This window comes from Rutilus rutilus (assembly GCF_951802725.1).
Source record: "Rutilus rutilus genome assembly, chromosome: 9".
NCBI classification, from domain to species: Eukaryota; Metazoa; Chordata; class Actinopteri; order Cypriniformes; family Leuciscidae; genus Rutilus; species Rutilus rutilus.
Window position 1 is genome coordinate 24520577 of NC_140223.1, and position 19982 is coordinate 24540558.

General features: G+C 35.3%; 1 protein-coding gene across 1 annotated transcript in view; it reads left to right on the plus strand.

Moving 5' to 3' along the window:
* The window catches only part of b3glcta (beta 3-glucosyltransferase a), an 88991-nt gene that overhangs the window by 45980 nt on the left and 23029 nt on the right, over nt 1-19982 (plus strand). Inside the window, exons 4-8 of the mRNA XM_084419533.1 lie at nt 1745-1854; nt 12207-12283; nt 13390-13501; nt 17385-17521; nt 18329-18392. Coding sequence (XP_084275659.1) covers nt 1745-1854; nt 12207-12283; nt 13390-13501; nt 17385-17521; nt 18329-18392 — 500 coding nt within the window. The remainder of the gene's footprint in view (nt 1-1744; nt 1855-12206; nt 12284-13389; nt 13502-17384; nt 17522-18328; nt 18393-19982) is intronic.

The following is a 19982-nucleotide window of genomic DNA, read 5'->3' on the forward strand; positions in this document are numbered from 1 at the left end:
TTGAAAGAAACCTAATAAAGAGAGACCCAGAGTGCTGTGGCTGGCAGAGAGCCTTGTACATGAGCTTGAGCTAACATGCAACAGAGCTCATGATGAAGTGACTGCAAGACTTATAAAAGAAGTGACGCTTCTCATTGGCGTATGGGTTTTATTACATGCCAGAGCTTTCTTACTTAGGAGAACATATGAAAGCAAAGTTAATTCTCTTTACCAGCCTACAGATTTAGAGTCTGTTTTCAATGTGTGGGTGTTGTAGTGTAATGAAGTGGAATATGAGTGCATTTTGCTGGTTGTTCTTTATAGTTAAACTATATAGTTTACATTGCACCTGCATCAAGGATTTGTAATACCTCCTATTACGAGATTTAATGCTGTATGTTTTTTATATGATTAGCGTGTGGAGATAGATATCATATGCTTCCTGTGTCTGCGCTTCTTAAAAATAATATTTTACCCAAATATTGTTTCTAACCAAATATAGCTTTTCTTTCATCATTTACATACCCTCATGCTGTTTTCATCCTGTATTACTTTCTTCTTTTGTTGTATCAAAAAAGAGATTGAGCAAAACGTTTAAAAAAAATTCAAATACAATGAAATTAAATGGGCACAGAGCTGTCAATCTCCTAATATTTTAGGATATATATATTTAAATCACTGATAAAGTAAATTCCCCATCCATCCATCCATCTTCTATTCTGAAAATGATCATGTGATGATGTTTCCTGACTGGTTTGATGATAAATATAAAGTTCATGAATAGATTCCATGACTGTGACATTAGACAAATGCCGCAGATTCGTATTCGGTGTGATCAATGTCTCAGCATGTTAAATCTGAGTCTAATTACACCACTCACAGCCCTTCAAACGAGTCATTTTCATCAGGTCCACACTCATGACTTAAAGCCTCTTATGACACATTTATCAATGAGGTGGTCTTAGCTAATTCTCTGTTTTTTAAACTCATTATAAATTAATCCTTTGTGAATTATTCAAGAGACCATGTCGTTACATTTTTATGTAGTACTTTAGCTATTGTAGATCAAGAAACATACTCCATCTCGAATCAGGTCTTATCTGATTAGTAACCATGGTGATTTCAGGTCTCATTTGGAACATTGAGCTTGCCAGATCTTAACTTGAGACTTGAGATAGGAAGTTTCTGTAATACGGCCCCAGAAGCATAACTGTACGAACTTGACCTAAAGCCCAGAGAGTTCTGCTCTATAAAACAGTTTTTTTTTAATAGATTTCAATCTTGTAGCACATTCATAAACTGACATGTGCGCCATGCTAAGCCCTGTCTCTTCCCAGGGCAAAAACCCTCCGAATGTTATCGGTTTAGAAAAAAAGGATGATTATTTTCAGGGCTTTTAGATTTATTGAACAGAGATAGTAGATAGAGTCAGAATACACTGGATAGAGAGCAGGAAATTGAAACCTGCAGAAACCTGCATCTTCTGTATTGGCACCAAGGTTCAACGCTAACTGAGGAGCATATTTGAGTGCTAACCATAGTGCAATGTTTTTATTCCCTCTTTAAATATTGTGCTCAATATTCTGCATGTCCTTCCTCTGCTTAGAGTTTAGAATGAATATTTTCCATAGATATGCTTGCCTTTGCAACAAAATAATTCTTACCCAGCCTTAATGTCATCACTCTCAATGGGAAAGTGTGGTATGCTGTGCAGGAAGCAAATTAACGGGGATGACATGGTGAGTGTTTTCTCTGTTTGTTGTAGACTTGAAAGAAGTGGTGTTTGTCATCCAGAGCCAGAGGAACTCTTTCCATGTGCAGCAGGCAGAGAAACTCAGAAAAGACCTTCTTCAGCAGACACAAGCTCTTCAAGAGGTATCAATATTTATACATTTTTTTTAATTCACATTTTCACTTTGGTTTTTCATGACCATTTGACCTCATGCCTGGCATGTGTTCACATAATTTACTCTCATCAGTTCAACCCAAAGAGAAATTATTTGTGCAATTATGCTCCAATTTTGTCCATGACTTTCTGGACAATTACACCCATCTGTTATGAATTTTTTTGCTAAGCCAGATTTACAAGACCAGTCAAAAGTTTGAACACACCTACTTATTCTTTCTATATATATATACAGTGCTATGCATAAGTTTAGACACCCATGCTAAAGTTGACTAAGAAGAGGAATAAAAAATCATCTTTTGGAAATTGAACTTAATGCCTTAATTTAAAAAATTAGGAAAAATCCAACCTTTAAGGACACCAATTTTCTTTGTGAATGAATAATGTATCGTAAATAAATAAATGTTCTTCCTTAAAATACAGGGTGCATAAGTTTGGACACCCCTATGTTAAATTCCCATAGAGGCAGGCAGATTTTTATTTTTAAGTATTTTTTTTTATTTTTTGTTTATGATACTATGCATCCTGATAAAGTTCCCTTGGCCTTTGGAATTAAAATAGCCCCACATCATCACATAGCCTTCACCATACCTAGAGATTGGCATGGGGTACTTTCCATAAGATCATCTCTCAATGCAAATCAAACCAGCTATTAGGCTAACTGAAATAAAACCATGCCAATCTCTAGGTATGGTGAAGGCTATGTGATGATGTGGGGCTATTTTAATTCCAAAGGCCAAGGGAACTTTATCAGGATGCATAGTATCATAAACAAAAAATAAAAATAAATACTTAAAAATAAAAATCTGCCTGCCTCTATGGGAATTTAACATAGGGGTGTCCAAACTTATGCACCCTGTATTTTAAGGAAGAACATTTATTTATTTACGATACATTATTCATTCACAAAGAAAATTGGTGTCCTTAAAGGTTGGATTTTTCCTAATTTTTTAAATTAAGGCATTAAGTTACATTTCCAAAAGATGATTTTTTATTCCTCTTTTTAGTCAACTTTAGCATGGGTGTCTAAACTTATGCATAGCACTGTATATATATATATATATATTTAGGGCTGGAACTCGATTAAAAAAATTAATCTAATTAATTAGAGGCTTTGTAATTAATTAATCGAAATTAATCGCATTTTAATCGCATATAAATTAGGGCTGTCAATCAATTAAAAATAATTGTGTTGAACATGTTATTGAAATAATGTTCAAATGTTCAAAGGGTGAGCATTAAATTGTGCCTATCAAATAATCAATACAATGCAATTGAACATTATTAAATTATACATTTGATATTAAACATTAAATTATAAACATTATTTACACTTGCTTTACAGGTTTTTAACATTACTTCAAAAATGCTGCAATTTAAAGTTTGAGATGTTTTTCATCTGTTTTAGAAAGTATTTTTAGACTTTTGTTTTTTCAGAATAAAACTTTTTACAATCTTGAGCATGTGTTATATTTTTACTAAATGTGTTTAATTAAGCCATTGCTGCAAGTAATTTGACAGTTAACAATATTTTAGTGTACAGTTAATCATAAATTCAGTCAGCATTGTCATGACTCATTATCCCATGATGAAAGGTAAGACGGTGAATCAACGTCACGATATCAACGTTGATTCAATTTGCAAAACCGAAGCATAATTCAACATTGGTTCAACGTCGACATACAATCTTTATTCACCCATATTGAAAGAAGAGACGGTGAAACAACGTCACGACATCAACGGTAAAACAACGTCACGATTTCAACGTTGATTCGTTTTGTACAATCGAAACATAATCCAACATTAATTCAACCTTGGTCCCTTACGTTCACCGGTGAATCAACTTTGAAATGCCGGCTGTTTTTTTTATAAGTAAATGTTCCAATCAATGATCCAGGCAGCGCCAGCGCGTTCTCATCTCCCTCCTTCATTTTACAGTCGAATGGTGGCTAGAACGGCTCCATGTTCAAAGGTCAATATGGAATGGATTAATCTGCGTTATTTTTTTTAACGCGTTATTTTTTCTCAGATTAATTAATCGAAATTAACGCGTTAATGTCACAGCCCTAATATATATATATATATATATATATATATATATATATATATTAGGATGTACACGTCCTCCTGAAAATTCTTATTTTAGGAAAGGCGGAAAGGCAAGGACAGATCATGAAGTGACATTTTCTCTAAGTGAAGTGGTGGGATTGACATTTCAAATGTTAAAAGCTTAATTTCAATGAGAGAAACTGTTGGGTTCATCCTTAATATTCCACCCTTGATAGTGTGTTCTATTCATTTCTCAGCATGGCGACCATCCTCTGAGAGTGAAAGTGTAATGCAATCTATGTTTTCCTCCCCTCACATCCTCACCTGATAGTTTACAGCTTTTGTAGACAAACTCTTTCCGACTGCTTGTTCTGAAAATCTGGAGTGCCAAACCGCAATAACCTCCGAGCTCTGCACCAGTTCACTGAGCTGTCACCCTCCGATCCAATCAAAACCAGATTAAGAGACCGCTCTTATCCTGCACTATATCCCTTCTGCTTCCTTTCTTTCATTCTCAGGCTCTTCTTTTTGCAGAACATCTTAGCCAAAATTTTTAAAGGATGTACAGTACAATGGATGTTCAACAGTGTGTTGTATATTCTTTCATCTTTCTCATATCAGATTCGATGCTTTTTAGCAACACTTTGTGAACACAAATGAAGTGGGACAAATGCAGTGCAAATTACAGAAAGTGCAAAAGTGTGTGATACCACATAAAAAGTTGCACTTCACTCAGTAGAGTGCAGTCAAACAGGACCATCGTCTAAGAATTCCTGCTTTTGTGACAAAGTTGAGTTTTTTTTTAAAACACTCGCCCTCAAGCAAACAGAAAATCCATAGATTATTTTAGATATGTCAGTTTTGTTCTCAAATGCAATGTCCATGCAAATATTTTTAGAGTCAGTGGTGGTTCGGTTATTTATAAAATTCACTGAAACATACTTCCTTTGTCCTTAGACAAGGACACAAAAACTTATAAACAATGTAATCAAATCCCACTTTAACATTTTAAATGTAGGGTAGGCAATTTCAGAGAGGCTAGCAATAGCAAGCTACCTTTGAAAGTATAAGATCCCACCCTCCCTTCAGAGCCATGCCTCCTTCAAAACACAACATGTACAGCAGAGTCTGTAAAGCGTCAAAGACTTGAGATGGCATTAAACTACCTGATGTCTCAAAGCAAATAACATTACAATAGTAATGAATGTAAACAACTTACAGAGCTCTGACTTGTACCACCTGACAGCTGCAGATTCATTTTGGGGTTGATCCTGTTTACTTGGAAACACATAAATCTGAGAACGCCACGGGTTGCCATCTCGTAGTTATGGTTTCTACATTGCATGAATGCAGCATAGGCTCATTGTTTTGGTTCGGTAACAGAAAGTGTTTGTAAAATAAAATTGTCTACCCAACCTTTAAGATCATATTATAAATGATTGAGGAACTAGGCCATGTACATGTTGTCAAGAGTTTGGGTCAATTTTATCCAGATGAACAAAAAAAGTTCTGTTTAATTGTATTTATTTAGCCTTTTTATATATATATACGTATTACGTTTTGCTTCAGTGTATTGTTTAATTTATTTGATTGTAAAATGTATTTAATTTAAACTTTAAATTTAAAATGAAGTATACAAATATTATATTATTAAATGTAATATGTATAAAATATAATCTATTAAATAAAATGTTCTTCTTCTTTTTAATAATAAACATATTATATATTAATTTGTGTAATTGTATTTTTATAAATTAATATTAATTTAAATATTAAATTAATATTTTATGCTTTATTTTTATTTCATTGTATAGACAAACAAACAAACAAAAAAGTCATTTTTTATCTTATTTTTAATATAACAGAATTATTATTTTGGGGGGAACTGTCTTTTTAAATAATGGACCCTTTTCGCATTTCCGGGTTTCTCAGAAGTGGAAGTTGTGCTAGTTGGGTAAACTTCGGTCCAGCGGGGTTAGCGAAGGGGGCGGGACTTACCAGCTCTATAGCGGTAAATAGGGGTGTGAAACGACACTGGTCTCACGGTTCGGTTCGATTACGATTATCGTGTCATCGATTCAGTTCAATGTGATATCACGATGCACCGCATCCTCAACTTTACATTTTTCTTCAAAAGTGATGTGCGCGCGAGCGTGTGTGCGTGTGCTCGCCTGTTCGGGAAGTCGCAGTGACAGAAACAGTGACATTCCAGTTCAAGTTTCAAGGGAGTAAAGCTTGTTTATCCCATTAAGAAAAGGAAAATCTGTCAAATACATTTTGTTTTAAAGAAATGTTCATTTAAAAGCAGCGCTCATTAATCAGTGTATTATGTTACCATTAAAGATGCCCGCATCAACCGTCGCCGAATCCGCTGTTGAAGGTGACGATCATCCATTTATAATCACTCGTAACAACACAGAATAATTGTAATTTGACCATCGGGTGTGGATACTTAAATCAGAGAAAATTATTGGCGCGGGTGGATGATTTATTTTTGGCTGCGCATTCGGCGTTGGAGCTCATCCGCTTACACTAAAGCAGTAATACTCTGCCAGGCGTTAAAGGTGAACTAAGTAACTTTTTTACCTTAACTGAACAGCTTCGGAGTCATTGGAATGGTTATATTACTTATTTCGGGTTGAATGGTGGTCGTTTCGCACCCACCTGGTGCCCGTGAGCGGAAAATACGCACTTGCAACTTTGAGCCGGCGGGCCGCCGGCCACCGCATCAGGAAGTCTCGCGTGATATCAGGTCTCGCGATGTAAACAATTGCTTTACGGCCAAAAGAAATCTGCTAAAATGCTGTCATTATTGCGCTCCCTCACGCTGTTTGAACCCGAATGAAGAAGACGTTTTAAAGAATGTCCCATCTGCTTTGATGTCGTTGATCTACTAGCCTCTGGTGTCCGAGAATCGCCTACGAGTTTTTACAACAGTGTTGTCAAATATCTATTCCGAAGCTGTGGGGGGAGCTCTAGAGAGAAACCTGCGAGCAAAAAGCGAGAATACAGCGAAGAAATCCCGAAGTTACTGAGCCCCGCTTTAACAGCTCGGGGTGAAAACGGCTAACGTGGTTTATCAAGTTCATGAGCGCACACAGCGCGTCTTCTGCAGGTCGTGCTTACCAGGTTGTTCATCAAAGCCGAAATGTGCCCAGATGTAGGCTTTAAAGTAGTTGGAGCATATTTAATTTTCTCGCACTCGCGTCTCACCTCCCTCTGCCATTGTATGCTACCGTGACAAAGCACATAAGCGACAAATGAGGTCAGAAAAACGTCAGTATACATTATAATCGGTTATGGTCTATTACTGAACCGATACCGAATCGTTCTCGTCTGCATCGCGATGCATCGTAGAAACTAATTCATTTTGACACCCCTAGCGGTAAATAAGAGAAAACGTGAAATATATATTTTTTTGTGTTAAAACGTGTCATCAGTCTGTGAAAAGGGTCCATACACTAAAGGAGAGCTTCTATAGATGAGACTGGATAACATCAGAGATATATGGAACGTCACTGTTCCTCTGAAGGAAGTTACAGCTTTGTACCTTCAGACCTTTGTAGGAAAATAGAGCTTGCTGCTTTATGCATTGCCACAAGATGTCAGCACTAGTCTGAGACATGAGAGGGTTGATTTCTGATGCTTAATCCATGTTTCAGTAGAGCAATTTGTTTCTCTTTAGTTGGACTCATGAGGCCTTACATCTATTCGTCACAGATAAATACTCATGCAACATGCTCTACATGGATGTGCACATCAATTCTCACCCTCTGTCGGTCTGTGAAACCTGACAGCTTCAGTATTATTAGTGTAAATTAGACTTCAGATTTATCACTCTTGCCCTGTCTGACTGTACAGTGCTCACTTGCTCATATTAACACCCCAGTGTGCAGCCAGCAATGAATGCTATGTTGTAAAAGCTGTGGGATGTTTGTTCCACCACTGGGGGGCTGAAGCAGCAGAACAGTGGAGGCGTTTACAGCAGAGAACAAATTCAGTAAGACCAGCAGTCTGTACACACTGGGTTATTCATTTCTAAAGCCCTGAGAGGGCACAGAACAGAAGTCCACAAACTATATGGCAGCAACTGATATGACCTGGACAGTGGTGTATAGTAACAACGTACAAATACTTCATGTAGTACTTAAGTGCAGTTTTTGTATATTTGTACTTCTACTTTTACTTGACATATTAAAGAGAAAATGTATACGTTTACCCCAAAACATTTGTCCAGACCCTTTCGTGACATTTGCAGCTGCAAAGTGCAAAAAATAACAGAAAGCAATATTTGCTGGTCATATTATCCAGTTCGGAAATGAATCTTTTGATCAAATTGGTTCCTTTAAATTAGTCAAACTAGTTTTACTAGAGAAATTTGTTTCGCAAATCACAAATATACATTTTGAGAAGCACAAGCACACCAAGCAAATCGTAACGGCTCTCCACTGGTGATCTAAATTGAAGACGCTTGTTTATCAAAGTACATTCGTTTTATGGAAACATTTTGAAATTGTGATTGTGTGTGATACGATTGGAAATGTGTGTGCAATAAGATATATGACCAAACTCTCTCGCAGGTGGTAGTGATGAAAAAGATGAAAAGCTTAGTAAACATGCCGGACATCTTTGACCATTGTGCCTCCTTATTTCCAATGTCCTGCATCTTGTGTTTTTAAGACCAAGACTCGTTGTCTGAACAAATTTATTCATCTTACTGCAGTTTTAAAACGTTTTTTCTCTAAAAAGTTTGCTTTATTTTGTTGTATTGTGGATCACAGACGTAGAAGGACACTCTCATTTAATTCAGTTCTTGAGTTAAAATTGACAGTTTACCCCCAAATTCTGTTGTTTTTATGGAAATTATGGAAAATATATATCTATATATAATTTGTTTGTTTTTTTATATATATTTCTGATATGGATTTTTTCTTTTTCTTTTTTTCTTTTTTTTTTGTCAATACAATGAAAGTCACTGGGTTTCCATGTTGTTTTGGACTACTTTCATTATGGAAAGAATGGTTTTTAAAAATACATCTTTAGTTTTCTGCAGAAGAAATTCATACAGGTTTGGAACGGAATGAAGGTGAGTAAATTATGATGTTATTTTATATTTATACATATATTTTTTTTGTGTGTGTGTGGATGATCCCTTTAATAACTCTTACATCACACAGCATCTCGGTGCCATTATTTATAAAACGTATACCTGTACTTTTAATACTTGAGTACTTTTAATATCAGTTACTTTAATGCTTTTACTTAAGTCTTTTTTATGAGCAACTTTAACTTTTACTCGAGTCAATTTCAAAAACTGTACTTTTATTGAGTATGACAATTGGATACTTTATACAACAATGGAACTGGACTGTTTCCTTTTGTTGATGTAATTTGCATTGCTTTGCAGATAATTACAGCCTTAGTTCAACCTTAAATTGTGTATAATTTTAAGAAATGTGAGTTTGAAAATGATCGTTGTAATATCTAAAGAGAATATATTTGTGTGTGTGTGTGCGCGCGCTCATCAACTAACTAATCAACTAACTAATCAACATTTGGTTGATGAATATTAGACCTTCACTTTGTAAGAAAGATGGGGGAAATAGAACAAACCAGCTGTCGAAATCTCTGTGCGCGCAAATAATTACTTCAATCACTGGTATTTTCCAGGAAATGTTCATGTAAGTTAGTAATTTAGTTTTGGAGTGTGTAGACATGGAGTTTAATTTTTTTTTTTTTAAATATTAAAAAGTAGCATTTTTAACAAGTCTTTGTGTATTCTCAACATATAATGCTTCCTGATTCATATAAGTTGTAGTGGAAGGAGTTCTATAATTGCAAATGACTTGGAAAAAACAACTTGGTTATTCATTACAGACAGTGGGGAAGCTGTAATTAGTTTGATCCATTAGCTTAAATTTTCCCTAATTAATTACACTGATACACACACGAGCACTCTTTAGCAGAGCATTACAATGTTTGTCCCAGTCTCTATGGTAATCAGGCTGAATGTGCAGAGAACATTAGATAAATTAACCTGACCTCACAACTGAAATGCATCCTCATAATAAATTGTATCAGCTTGACCTGACATGCAGCTTTTAAAATATTGTTTATATGCTACCTGCTGGCTTGTATATTTTATGACATTTAGTACCCAAATCTTTAAAAAAAATAGCTTAATGGGTATATTGACCATTCTCTTCTGTAGTGATTTTTTTTGTTGCTGGTCAAAAACATGATGCTAGCAATCGTATTTCTATTTAATGTATGTAATCTGTTTTTTCGAAACTATCAGTCAAGTTGTTAGACCAAGCTTAGATGGCCAGTCTTACCAAATTGTTTCATTTAACGTCCATGTTCTCTCAAGGCAACATTCCATCCAAAGCCTGACATTAAAGTAGGTTTAGATTAAAAGACATTTTCCACAAACAAAATGAATACCGCAAAGGTTTATTATTGAACTGTTAAATCAAAAGGGACCTTTTTTTTTTGGTGATAGAAAGAATCCATTTCTTTACCAATGAGTTAAAATTCAAATTGAAAGGACAAACTAAGGTAATTGAACTCGCCAAATGCAAGCTTTAGTCTCTTTTTGCTTATATGTCTTTGACATATAGGACAGACAGATCAGACACTTCTAAGAATCAAGTGCTAATTTCTCACCTTTCTGGTCTCTGGTTGCCACGTGATTGAGCCAGGGCAATCATCTGTGGTTACATAAGGTAGCAAGGTCATGCCGACCCCCATTTTCAACATCTTTAGTCACAGCGTGATCACAAACCCTTTTTTCTGGTCACATCCTAATGAGCTGTATCAAGACACAATGGGTGTCTCAAAGTTCTCAGTCATTCGTGTCTCTCTTTGGAGATAAGAATAACGTTTTTGTGGGTACTGAACATGAGCACTCTCTCACCTGATTCATTGTCACTCCTATGAAAATCACAAATGTGAATTGACTTAGGATAAAAATGTTACTCCTGAAGGGATGTTGAAAACCTTTTTTTTATTGCATATAGAACACTTTTGTAGCTCAAGGTTATGATTCTCTACAGGCTGATGATATATTTGTCCAATTTCAGCATTTTCTGCAATTGATTCCTATTAGGGACAGAAAGTGTGTGACTGCAATCTGATTAAAAAGAATATACAGTAAGGCTCTGTCTTCATTTATGCAATCTTATAAGTGTACTAAAATTCAACAGTTTGGTTGAAATATGAGTGAGGTAAGTACGTGTGGCTAATGTGAAGTGAGCGAGCAATTTTAAGTCGCACATCTTTTTTGTTTTGTTTTTGGTATATTAACTGGTGTGGGAGTTTATGAGTAGAATAAAGTATTGGGTAATATGCTTTAAATTATTATCAATATCAGATTAATCTCAAGATTTAAGATTCATATTAATATTAATAAGCACCTAAACAGAGTTAAGCATCTACAGTAGGAACTACCGGTATATTTAGCAGCCATATCAGAATATACTACACAAATTTAGTCTCTTAAGGGCTATTTAAACTTATGAACTATGAAGTCTATCATCTAATCCTCCATAATCATTCTAATTTAATGAGAATAGTCATGTCCACCACTATGCTGTTCAAAAGTTTGGGGTGAGTCATTTTTTTTCAAAGTAATTTTTATTCAGCAAGCATGCATTAAATTATTAAAAGTGATAAAAAAATATTAAAAGTGACAGTAAATTAATAATACATAATAACAATAATGTTAAATGATTTATATTTCAAATAAATGATAATATTCATCAAAGAATCCTGAAAAAAAAAGTTTTCATGGTTTCCACAAAAAATATTAAGCAGCACAAAATTAGCACAATATTAAGCAGCACAACATTGATAATAATAAGAAATGTTTCTTGAGCAGCAAATCAGCATATTAGAATGATTTCTGAAGGATTATTGTGACCCTGAAGACTGGAGTAATGATGCTGAAAATTCACCGGAATAAATTACATTTTAGAAATATGACCGTTATTTAAATAATATTTCACAATACTACTGTTTTATAGCTTTTTTGATCAAATAAATGCAGCCCTGGTGAGGATAACATTCAAAAACATTACAAGGTGTGCGTCTTAAACTGATCGCTCTTCTGTTCTCTCTTTGAAGTCCATCCCTGATTTTGCTGGCTGTTGTCCTGAAAGTAAACTACTGTCTCAAATCAGATAAACTCACTTGATAGCTGGCGGTTCTCATGGTTTCTTCCCATTTTCTCTTCGTCTGACAGTAGCTGTAATAGAGTGTTTGTCTCTTTCAGAGTCCCCCTGTCATCCTGCTCCTGCACACACTGTCAGACAATGAGGGAGACTGGAGCATTCTCCCACTGCTGCCATAGTAAGTGCTGTAAATACTGACATTACAGACATTCAGCATGGCGAAATCTCAGTGTTAAAGGTTGAAGTGAGGTTTTCTTGGGTTATTCCTTAGAGTTAATTCAATGATAGTACTGATTGAATATCAATACAGCTGTGATTTTGCTATAAGCATTAATTATTGATGTTATATATTTTAAATAATAGTAATAATTATTAGCAGTGGTAGTATTAGTATAAATATATATAGGAGTTACATTTTACACTCACTTTTGCCAGTTACTTTATGTATTTTCTAAATAAAATGGTTTCAAAAGCCACAGCAGAATCAACTCTTGTGCGTCTCCTGGCAACACACACTAGTTGTCCCTGAATGAATCAGTACTTTGAATGATTCAGTTGAGTAAAAGATTCAGTGACTCACTTGCAAGGACAGTCACTGGCTGCATCCGAAATCGCATATTTGAGTAGGCAAAAGTAATTAACTCAAGTAATGACTTTGAGAGTGCTAAAAAAGTATCTTCTATATAGTTTGAATGTGTGTAGTATGAATGTAATCCGGACATACTAGATTCGTCATTTTGTTGTTGTCATTTGTGTTGCTTCATTGCCATTCATAATCCTCTCCCGTGGCCTCATGGGATAGTAAAGTGTTCATTGTATGCACACTTCAGAATCTTGACGGATGTAGGTAGTCATCTGGGGACTTAACCCTACTCTTTAATGAGTCCTGTGAATTTGGGCAAACTTATCTTGTCACGTACTGTTTTTCACTTACTGTATAGTAGGGAAGTATGTGATTTCAGATGCAGCCTCTTATTTCATTCCTGACTGAATCAGAACAAATTGATTGAGTGAATGATTCAGTGACTCACTGATAAAACAGACCCATGTTTCCATACTGAATGAATCAGGGTTTTTGAACAAATCTGTTGAACAATTCAGTGACTCATTCATAATACTCTTGTCCCCACCTACCGTTGTAACATTGTTACTTGCAGAAACAATTAAAAAATCTCCACCACTAATGCACAGACTGATTATGAATGTTTGTATTCTGTTTTCTGTTTGTAATAACTGGTTTGTTTCTATAAAACTTTTGATAATGCAGAATGTTTTTCCCTTCAGCTTGTCATCACAGTTTGGAAAGAACTCTTCTTGGATCATGTTTCTGGAGGAGGACACCAGAGTGAAACTCCAAAAACTTAATAAAGTCCTCAAAAAATTTGACCGCAGAAAAGTAAGAACTTTTCATAATGTGCCGAATGTGATTTAAACAGAATTCACATTTAGCACTATACTTGATGTACTCACAGTCCCTGTGAGTGGAAATAGGCTGACATAGTGTTTTCTTATGTATATTCCATTTTGCTGTTCAATGAATACTTACTCATGTGGATATTCATGCTCATCATGAATTTAAAGGATTAGGTCACCCCACATTTTAATTTCTGTCATTAATTACTTACCCTCATGTTGTTTCAAATCCGTAAGACCTTCGTTCATCTTCGGAACAAAAATGATATTTTTGATTAAATCAAAAGAGCTTGCGAGAATACTTTTTGTGCGAAAAAAGAAAATCCACTCGACTTAATTCAACAATTTCTTCTCTTTGGTGTCAGTCTTTGATGCTGTTTAAATATATGACCAACATATTTTGAATTGGCACCACCTACTTCTATTATGAATGTAACATTAATGCTTTTTAGACTTTTTAGACAACATTAATTATTTTGAATGCCTTGTTCAAGAGTAAAAGCACTTAATGCTGAAAGCTGATTTACATTGATCTTGTCAGGGAAAAGTGAAAAGATTTATTGTGTATGCACTGAAAGACTCTCCAAGATGCTACTTTTATCAATGTTAAAACCCTCCTAACAGAAATCACATTAAATCGCAAAATATGTCATAGCCCAGAAGTGATATTCATGTAATTTGCGGTTGTTATTCTGAAAAAAATCCATAAACGCATATAATATAATTACACACTACCAAGCAGAAACTCAACTACCTCAACCTATTTTTTTTTTTTTTTTTTTCATATATGAGAGTAATGGAAGGGAAAGAATTCAATGAGTGAATCTTTTTCACCTGACATATTTAATTCTCCCACACATCCAAATCTTAAATGCCCGGAGAAGTCTACTTTAATTGGTTTGATTCTGACTAATGTTCCTCATAAATTCTCATCTGTTGGTGTTTTTTGCAATGACATAAGTGACCATTATGTTGTGGCTGCCATCAGGAACACTAAAGTCCCTAACTCAAAATCACGTGTCATTTGTAAGAGGAATCTTAAACATTTTAATGAACAGGGGTTTTATCATGATTTGTTTCATTTCAATTGGAGTAGAATAGAGCTTATCCCTGATGTGGAGACAGCTTGACCATTTTTTAATGAGGGTTTTACACAAATCATAAATACACATGCCCCACTTAGGAGATTTAGAGTAAAGGGGTGTGATAACCCTTGGTTTTCCACAGAGTTAGCAGAAATTATTCATAAACGTAACTTGTCTTGGGCAAAAGCAAGGAAAACAGGTTCTACATCTGACTGGCTTGCATTTCGACAGCTAAGAAACAAATGCACCTCTTTTATGAAGACAGCCAAATCTGAATATTACTTGTCTATCACCACTAAAATTTTTAATGATCCCAGAAGATTTTGGAAAACCATAAAATCCCTTTCTGTAAGCAAAAATTCGCAAGTAGTACCCACCTTTGTTATGAAGGATTCCGTTGCTGTTCATGACAAAATGGAGCTCTTGAATAGTTTTAATGAGCATTTCATATCTTCAGGTTCTCTGTTTGATTCTACTTGTTCTGCTTCTGTGAATCCCTGTACTGACAAGCCAGGATATGTTGATCAGTCCAGTCTTTTAATTTCATACCATTTTCGGTGCAGGAAGTTCAACAAGCCCTAAAAGCCTTGGATTGTAGAAAAACCTTATTGATCCTTATTTCTTGAAATTGGCAGCCGATTTTGTAGCTGTGCCTCTTACATATCTTTTTAACCTTACAGTGGAAAATAAGGAAATTCCAAGGATATGGAAATCAGCTTTTGTTCTTCCTTTATTAAAAGGAGGTGACCCAGCTATTTTAAATAATTACAGGCCAATATCTAATTGATCAGTACTAGCAAAAATTCTTGAAGGTCTTGTGAGTGATCAATTAAAGGAGTTTTCATACTCAAATGATGTTTTATCTACATATCAATCAGGCTTCAGAAAAACACAGCACCATCACAGCTGCAATGAAGGTGGTAAACGATGTTTTGGTTGCAGCTGACAAGAAGCAACATTCGGCATTACTCTTTATTGACCTGTCCAAAGCTTTCGATACAGTTGATCAGGAAGTTTTGAAACTTAGACTTATTAACTCAGGACTTTCAGAGCAAGCAGTTGCTTGGTTCTCAAATTACCTTAGTGATAGGTCTCAGTGTATTAGATGTGATGGTCTATGTTCCAATACTGTAGCAGTCAGGGTGTACCACAGGGCTCTGTATTAGGTCCACTTTTATTCACTATTTATATAAACAATATGGGTCAAAATATGTTAAATGCTAATCTTAATTTTTATGCTGATGATACTGTCATATATTGCAGTGCATCAACTCTTGTACAAGCAATTGAATATTTGCAAAATGTGTTTATTGAAGTCTAAAACACCCTTATGCAGCTGAAATTAGTTTTAAATGGAGATAAGACCAAACTTATGTTGTTTACTAAATCTAGGACCAGGCCACAAAGCCTCCCTCCGATTGTCACTATGGGGGAAAGTGAAATAGAGGTTGTTAATTCCTATAAATACCTGGGTCTTTTGATTGATGACTCCCTGACTTTTAAACCACATGTGCTGTACCTGGTGAAAAGCTGAGGCTAAAATTGGGTTTTTATTTTCTAAATAAGTTGTGTTTTTCTTTTAATGTAAAAAAACGACTTGTGGCCACCACTTTCTTATCTGTTCTGGACTATGGTGATCTTTTATATATGCAAACTTCTGCACAGAATTTTCATATGATTGACACAGCTTACCATGCTTCGTTGAGGTTCATTACAAATTGCAAAGCGCTGACTCACCACTGTGAGCTATACTCTCGGGTTGGATGGCCTCCTCTAGCCACCCGAAGGCTATGTCATTGGTACACTTTCATATACAGTATAAGGCAATTCTTGGTCTGCTGCCAAGTTACCTATGTGTTCATATCATACAGAAAAGCAATGGGCGACACTTTTTGCGTTCTCAGGACTTTGTTATGCTCTCCGTGCCAAAGACTCGTACGGAAATGGGAAAGAAGGCATTTCAGTATTCTGCACCTTCAGCATGGAATACGTTGCAAAAGGACTTGAAACTCACTGAATTAATCTCGCTAAACGCATTTAAATCCAAAATAAAAGACGTAGAGGCTGATGCCTTAATATGTAAATGTTTTTAGATCGTAAAAATTATTTAGAATTATTTTATGTAGTGTTAGTTTTAGTTTTCGGTGTTATTTGTCTGTACCTATGTGTATGATTATTTTTGATATGCTGCTGCCTGTCTTGGCCAGGTCACCCTTGCAAAAGAGGTTCTTAATCTCAATGGGATTCTCCTGGTTAAATAAAGGTTTAAATAAATTAAAAAAAAAATATATATATATATATATGCCACCTGCCATTTTCCACATTAGATGTTATACTATATGTAAAAGTTTTTTACAATTTTCATATTAATGACATTTGACAGTGAAAGCCAGTTACAGCTGCCATTCTAAACAGGTGACTTGTCTCAGGTTTCCACTTCATTCAAATCTGTTCACCTGACCCTTTTCAAAATAACACCATGCATAATGTAAACTACATTATGATGAGTCGCTTGTACAGTGCATTCAACGTGACAATACGAGTAAGAACTTTTCTTGGAATAAATTTGTTACATTTGTTTGCTTTTGTCTTTATTATTATTATTAACCTATGGCAATATGTACAGACCCAGATTGACTGTAAAAACAGAATGAAAAGTTAGTTAACAAGTTTGAGACTGTAATGCCCCCTACAGTGCATATGAATGGGTGTCAGCTGTTTGGTGTGATTTAGCCTGAGATGACCATCACGGTGTCATTACTCTCCACATTTTGCCCTCAGGAGTGGTTTCTTGGCAAGGCACTGCATGATGAAGAGTCCACCATCATCCACCATTATGCCTTTTCTGAGAACCCAGTGGCTTTCGAGTACCCAGACTTCTCTGCAGGATGGGCGCTTAGTATCCCTCTTGTTAACAGGTTTGAATGCTGCCCTCAGCTGAACTGACTAACTGTCACAAAGCAGATCCAGGGATCAAGTCTTCCAGTATGATGTTTTTATAGATTAGGTTTAAGTTAAATTCTAAAATCTGTTCCATTTTATTATTCATGCTCTTTTGCTGAAAGGTTTTTCCAAGCTGGATTCGTTGCATTGTTAAAGCTACACTGTGTAATTTTTTTTAAGTTAATTCTTAGCAAAAAACACTTTGTTCTTTCAAAATGATATGTGCTCATTAATGTGTAATTACTTCTACCAACTAATCAAGTATTCTCGTAAGTGTAGAATCTGCCATTTAGAATACATACGAGCGAGTCGTTCGAATGGTGGCAGCCATGTTGTGCCTCCATCTTGAAAATACATTAGCCAAAGAGGGACATACCTGGAAATTCAAGCTTCGCCTTTCGCGTTTTTACACTCAGTGGCACCGTGACGAATGCGAGGGGGAGATTACTCGCGACTGCCTGCAGATTTGAATTAATACGGCCACCGTAGGAGTTAAAACGCCCTCGGAATGGGAGGGTAATAGAAAGTAATATTCAGTTGGTAGTCATAAACAATTTCACCGCTCGATGGGAGAAAATCCTACACAGTGTAGCTTTAAAGTGATTATATCTTAGATTATGTCAGGTAGTTTTATAGATTTATACTATGGTAATGAAAAATTACCATCTTCATATACTATTACATGGTATTACCATTTTGCCATTAGAAATGTTATGTTTGAGAAGGTATTTTGTGTCATTTTCCTTGTAGTTCACTCATTTTACAGTGATTTCACATTTTAGGTTGACAAGCAAAATTGAAGATGAGCCTTTAAAATCAGACTTCACCATAGATCTAAAACATGAGGTAAGAATGTTTAAGGTGTATATTTTGAGATGACTATGGGCTCACTTGATATTATTATTTTAAATTTTAAATTTTTAAATTTAAATAGATTACATTAAAGTATCCATTAAGAAAAACAGTGGAAAACCACCACTCTAGAAACAAAACAAACACTGCATTTTTTTTATCAAAATTACAGTAATGTTGTGATATATTATAATTTAAACTGTTTTTCTGTTTTAATATATTTTTTAAAAAGTAATTTATTCCTGTGATTACAAAGCTGAATTTTCAGCATCATTACTCCAGACTTCAGTGTCACATGATCCTTCAGAAATTCTAAAATGCTGATTTGCTGCTCCAGAAACATTTCTTATTACTATCAATGTTGAAAATAGTTGTGCTGTGTGATGAATAGAAAGTTCAGAAGAACAGGAAATAGAAATGTTTTGATCAATATAATGCATCCTTGCTCAATATATATTCTAATGTCTTTAAAAAAAAAAAAAATCAGTTGTGGAAATATTTGAGCACTCAGTGCTGTGATTGACAAGTTAATGCTGTCACAACAGGGAAGAAATGACAATCGCATCTTACATTTCATGCCAACTTTTTATTGTTTTGATTGGGACACATGCTGTTTTAGACTTTCATATGAACAAAAACAGTCAAAATATCTTCTTTTGTGTTCTACAGAAGAAAGAAATTCATTCAGGTTTGGAGCAAATGATATCATAATTTAAATATTAAATATTACAGAAGAAAAACTGGACCTTGTGTGCTAAACTGAAACATGACACAAAGATTCAGATAATATTCTTTTTAATGAATTTACGGATTATTTGATCACCTGGTAGAGGTGGGGGTATCATTGTGTTGTATGATCAACAATACCACACAGAGTCCCGTGGCTGTTCCTCAGTTTAACTCATACGAATGGCTTGTTCTGAGTGTCTCTGCGCCCCTCACTACTGCCATAGCAACAGTCTGCAGGCCTCCAAGGCAGACTTTTTATCAGAATTAGCAGATTTGCAGTCATTGTTGTGCCTCAAATTTGAGAGAGCTTTTATCCTGGTGGATTGTACCATCCACATGGACATACAAAACTACAATAACAAAATATTTGTTTGTCTTTATTGGAGTGCTTTGATTTGAACCAGTGGACTGTCCTACACATAACAAAGGCCAGACCTTGTGATTTCAATGGTTCATTTGTGTCTCTTTTGCCACCTGTGATTTAGGGCTCTCTGATCATTGGCTATCTTTTTTAATATGGAACTGCCTGACATATACATTTCCTCTTCTCGCATCATTAACTATAGCTAATGGAGATCTATTGAGCCCTCTGATTTCACTGATTTTATTGATTCTTCCTTAAGTTGTTTTTCTCCATCTGATGCACCGGAGGACAAAGTTTCTATGTTAAATTCAGTTCTCTTGACTGGCCTGAACTCATTTGCTCCTTTAAAAATCACGATCTGTTACTTTTGTACGTTCTGCTCCCTGGCATAATGATGACCTGCATGCAATGAAGGCATTTTGTCGTAAAATGGAGCGTAGGTGAGCATATGTCTCGCTTGACTGTTCATAACCAGGCCTGGAGAGACCACT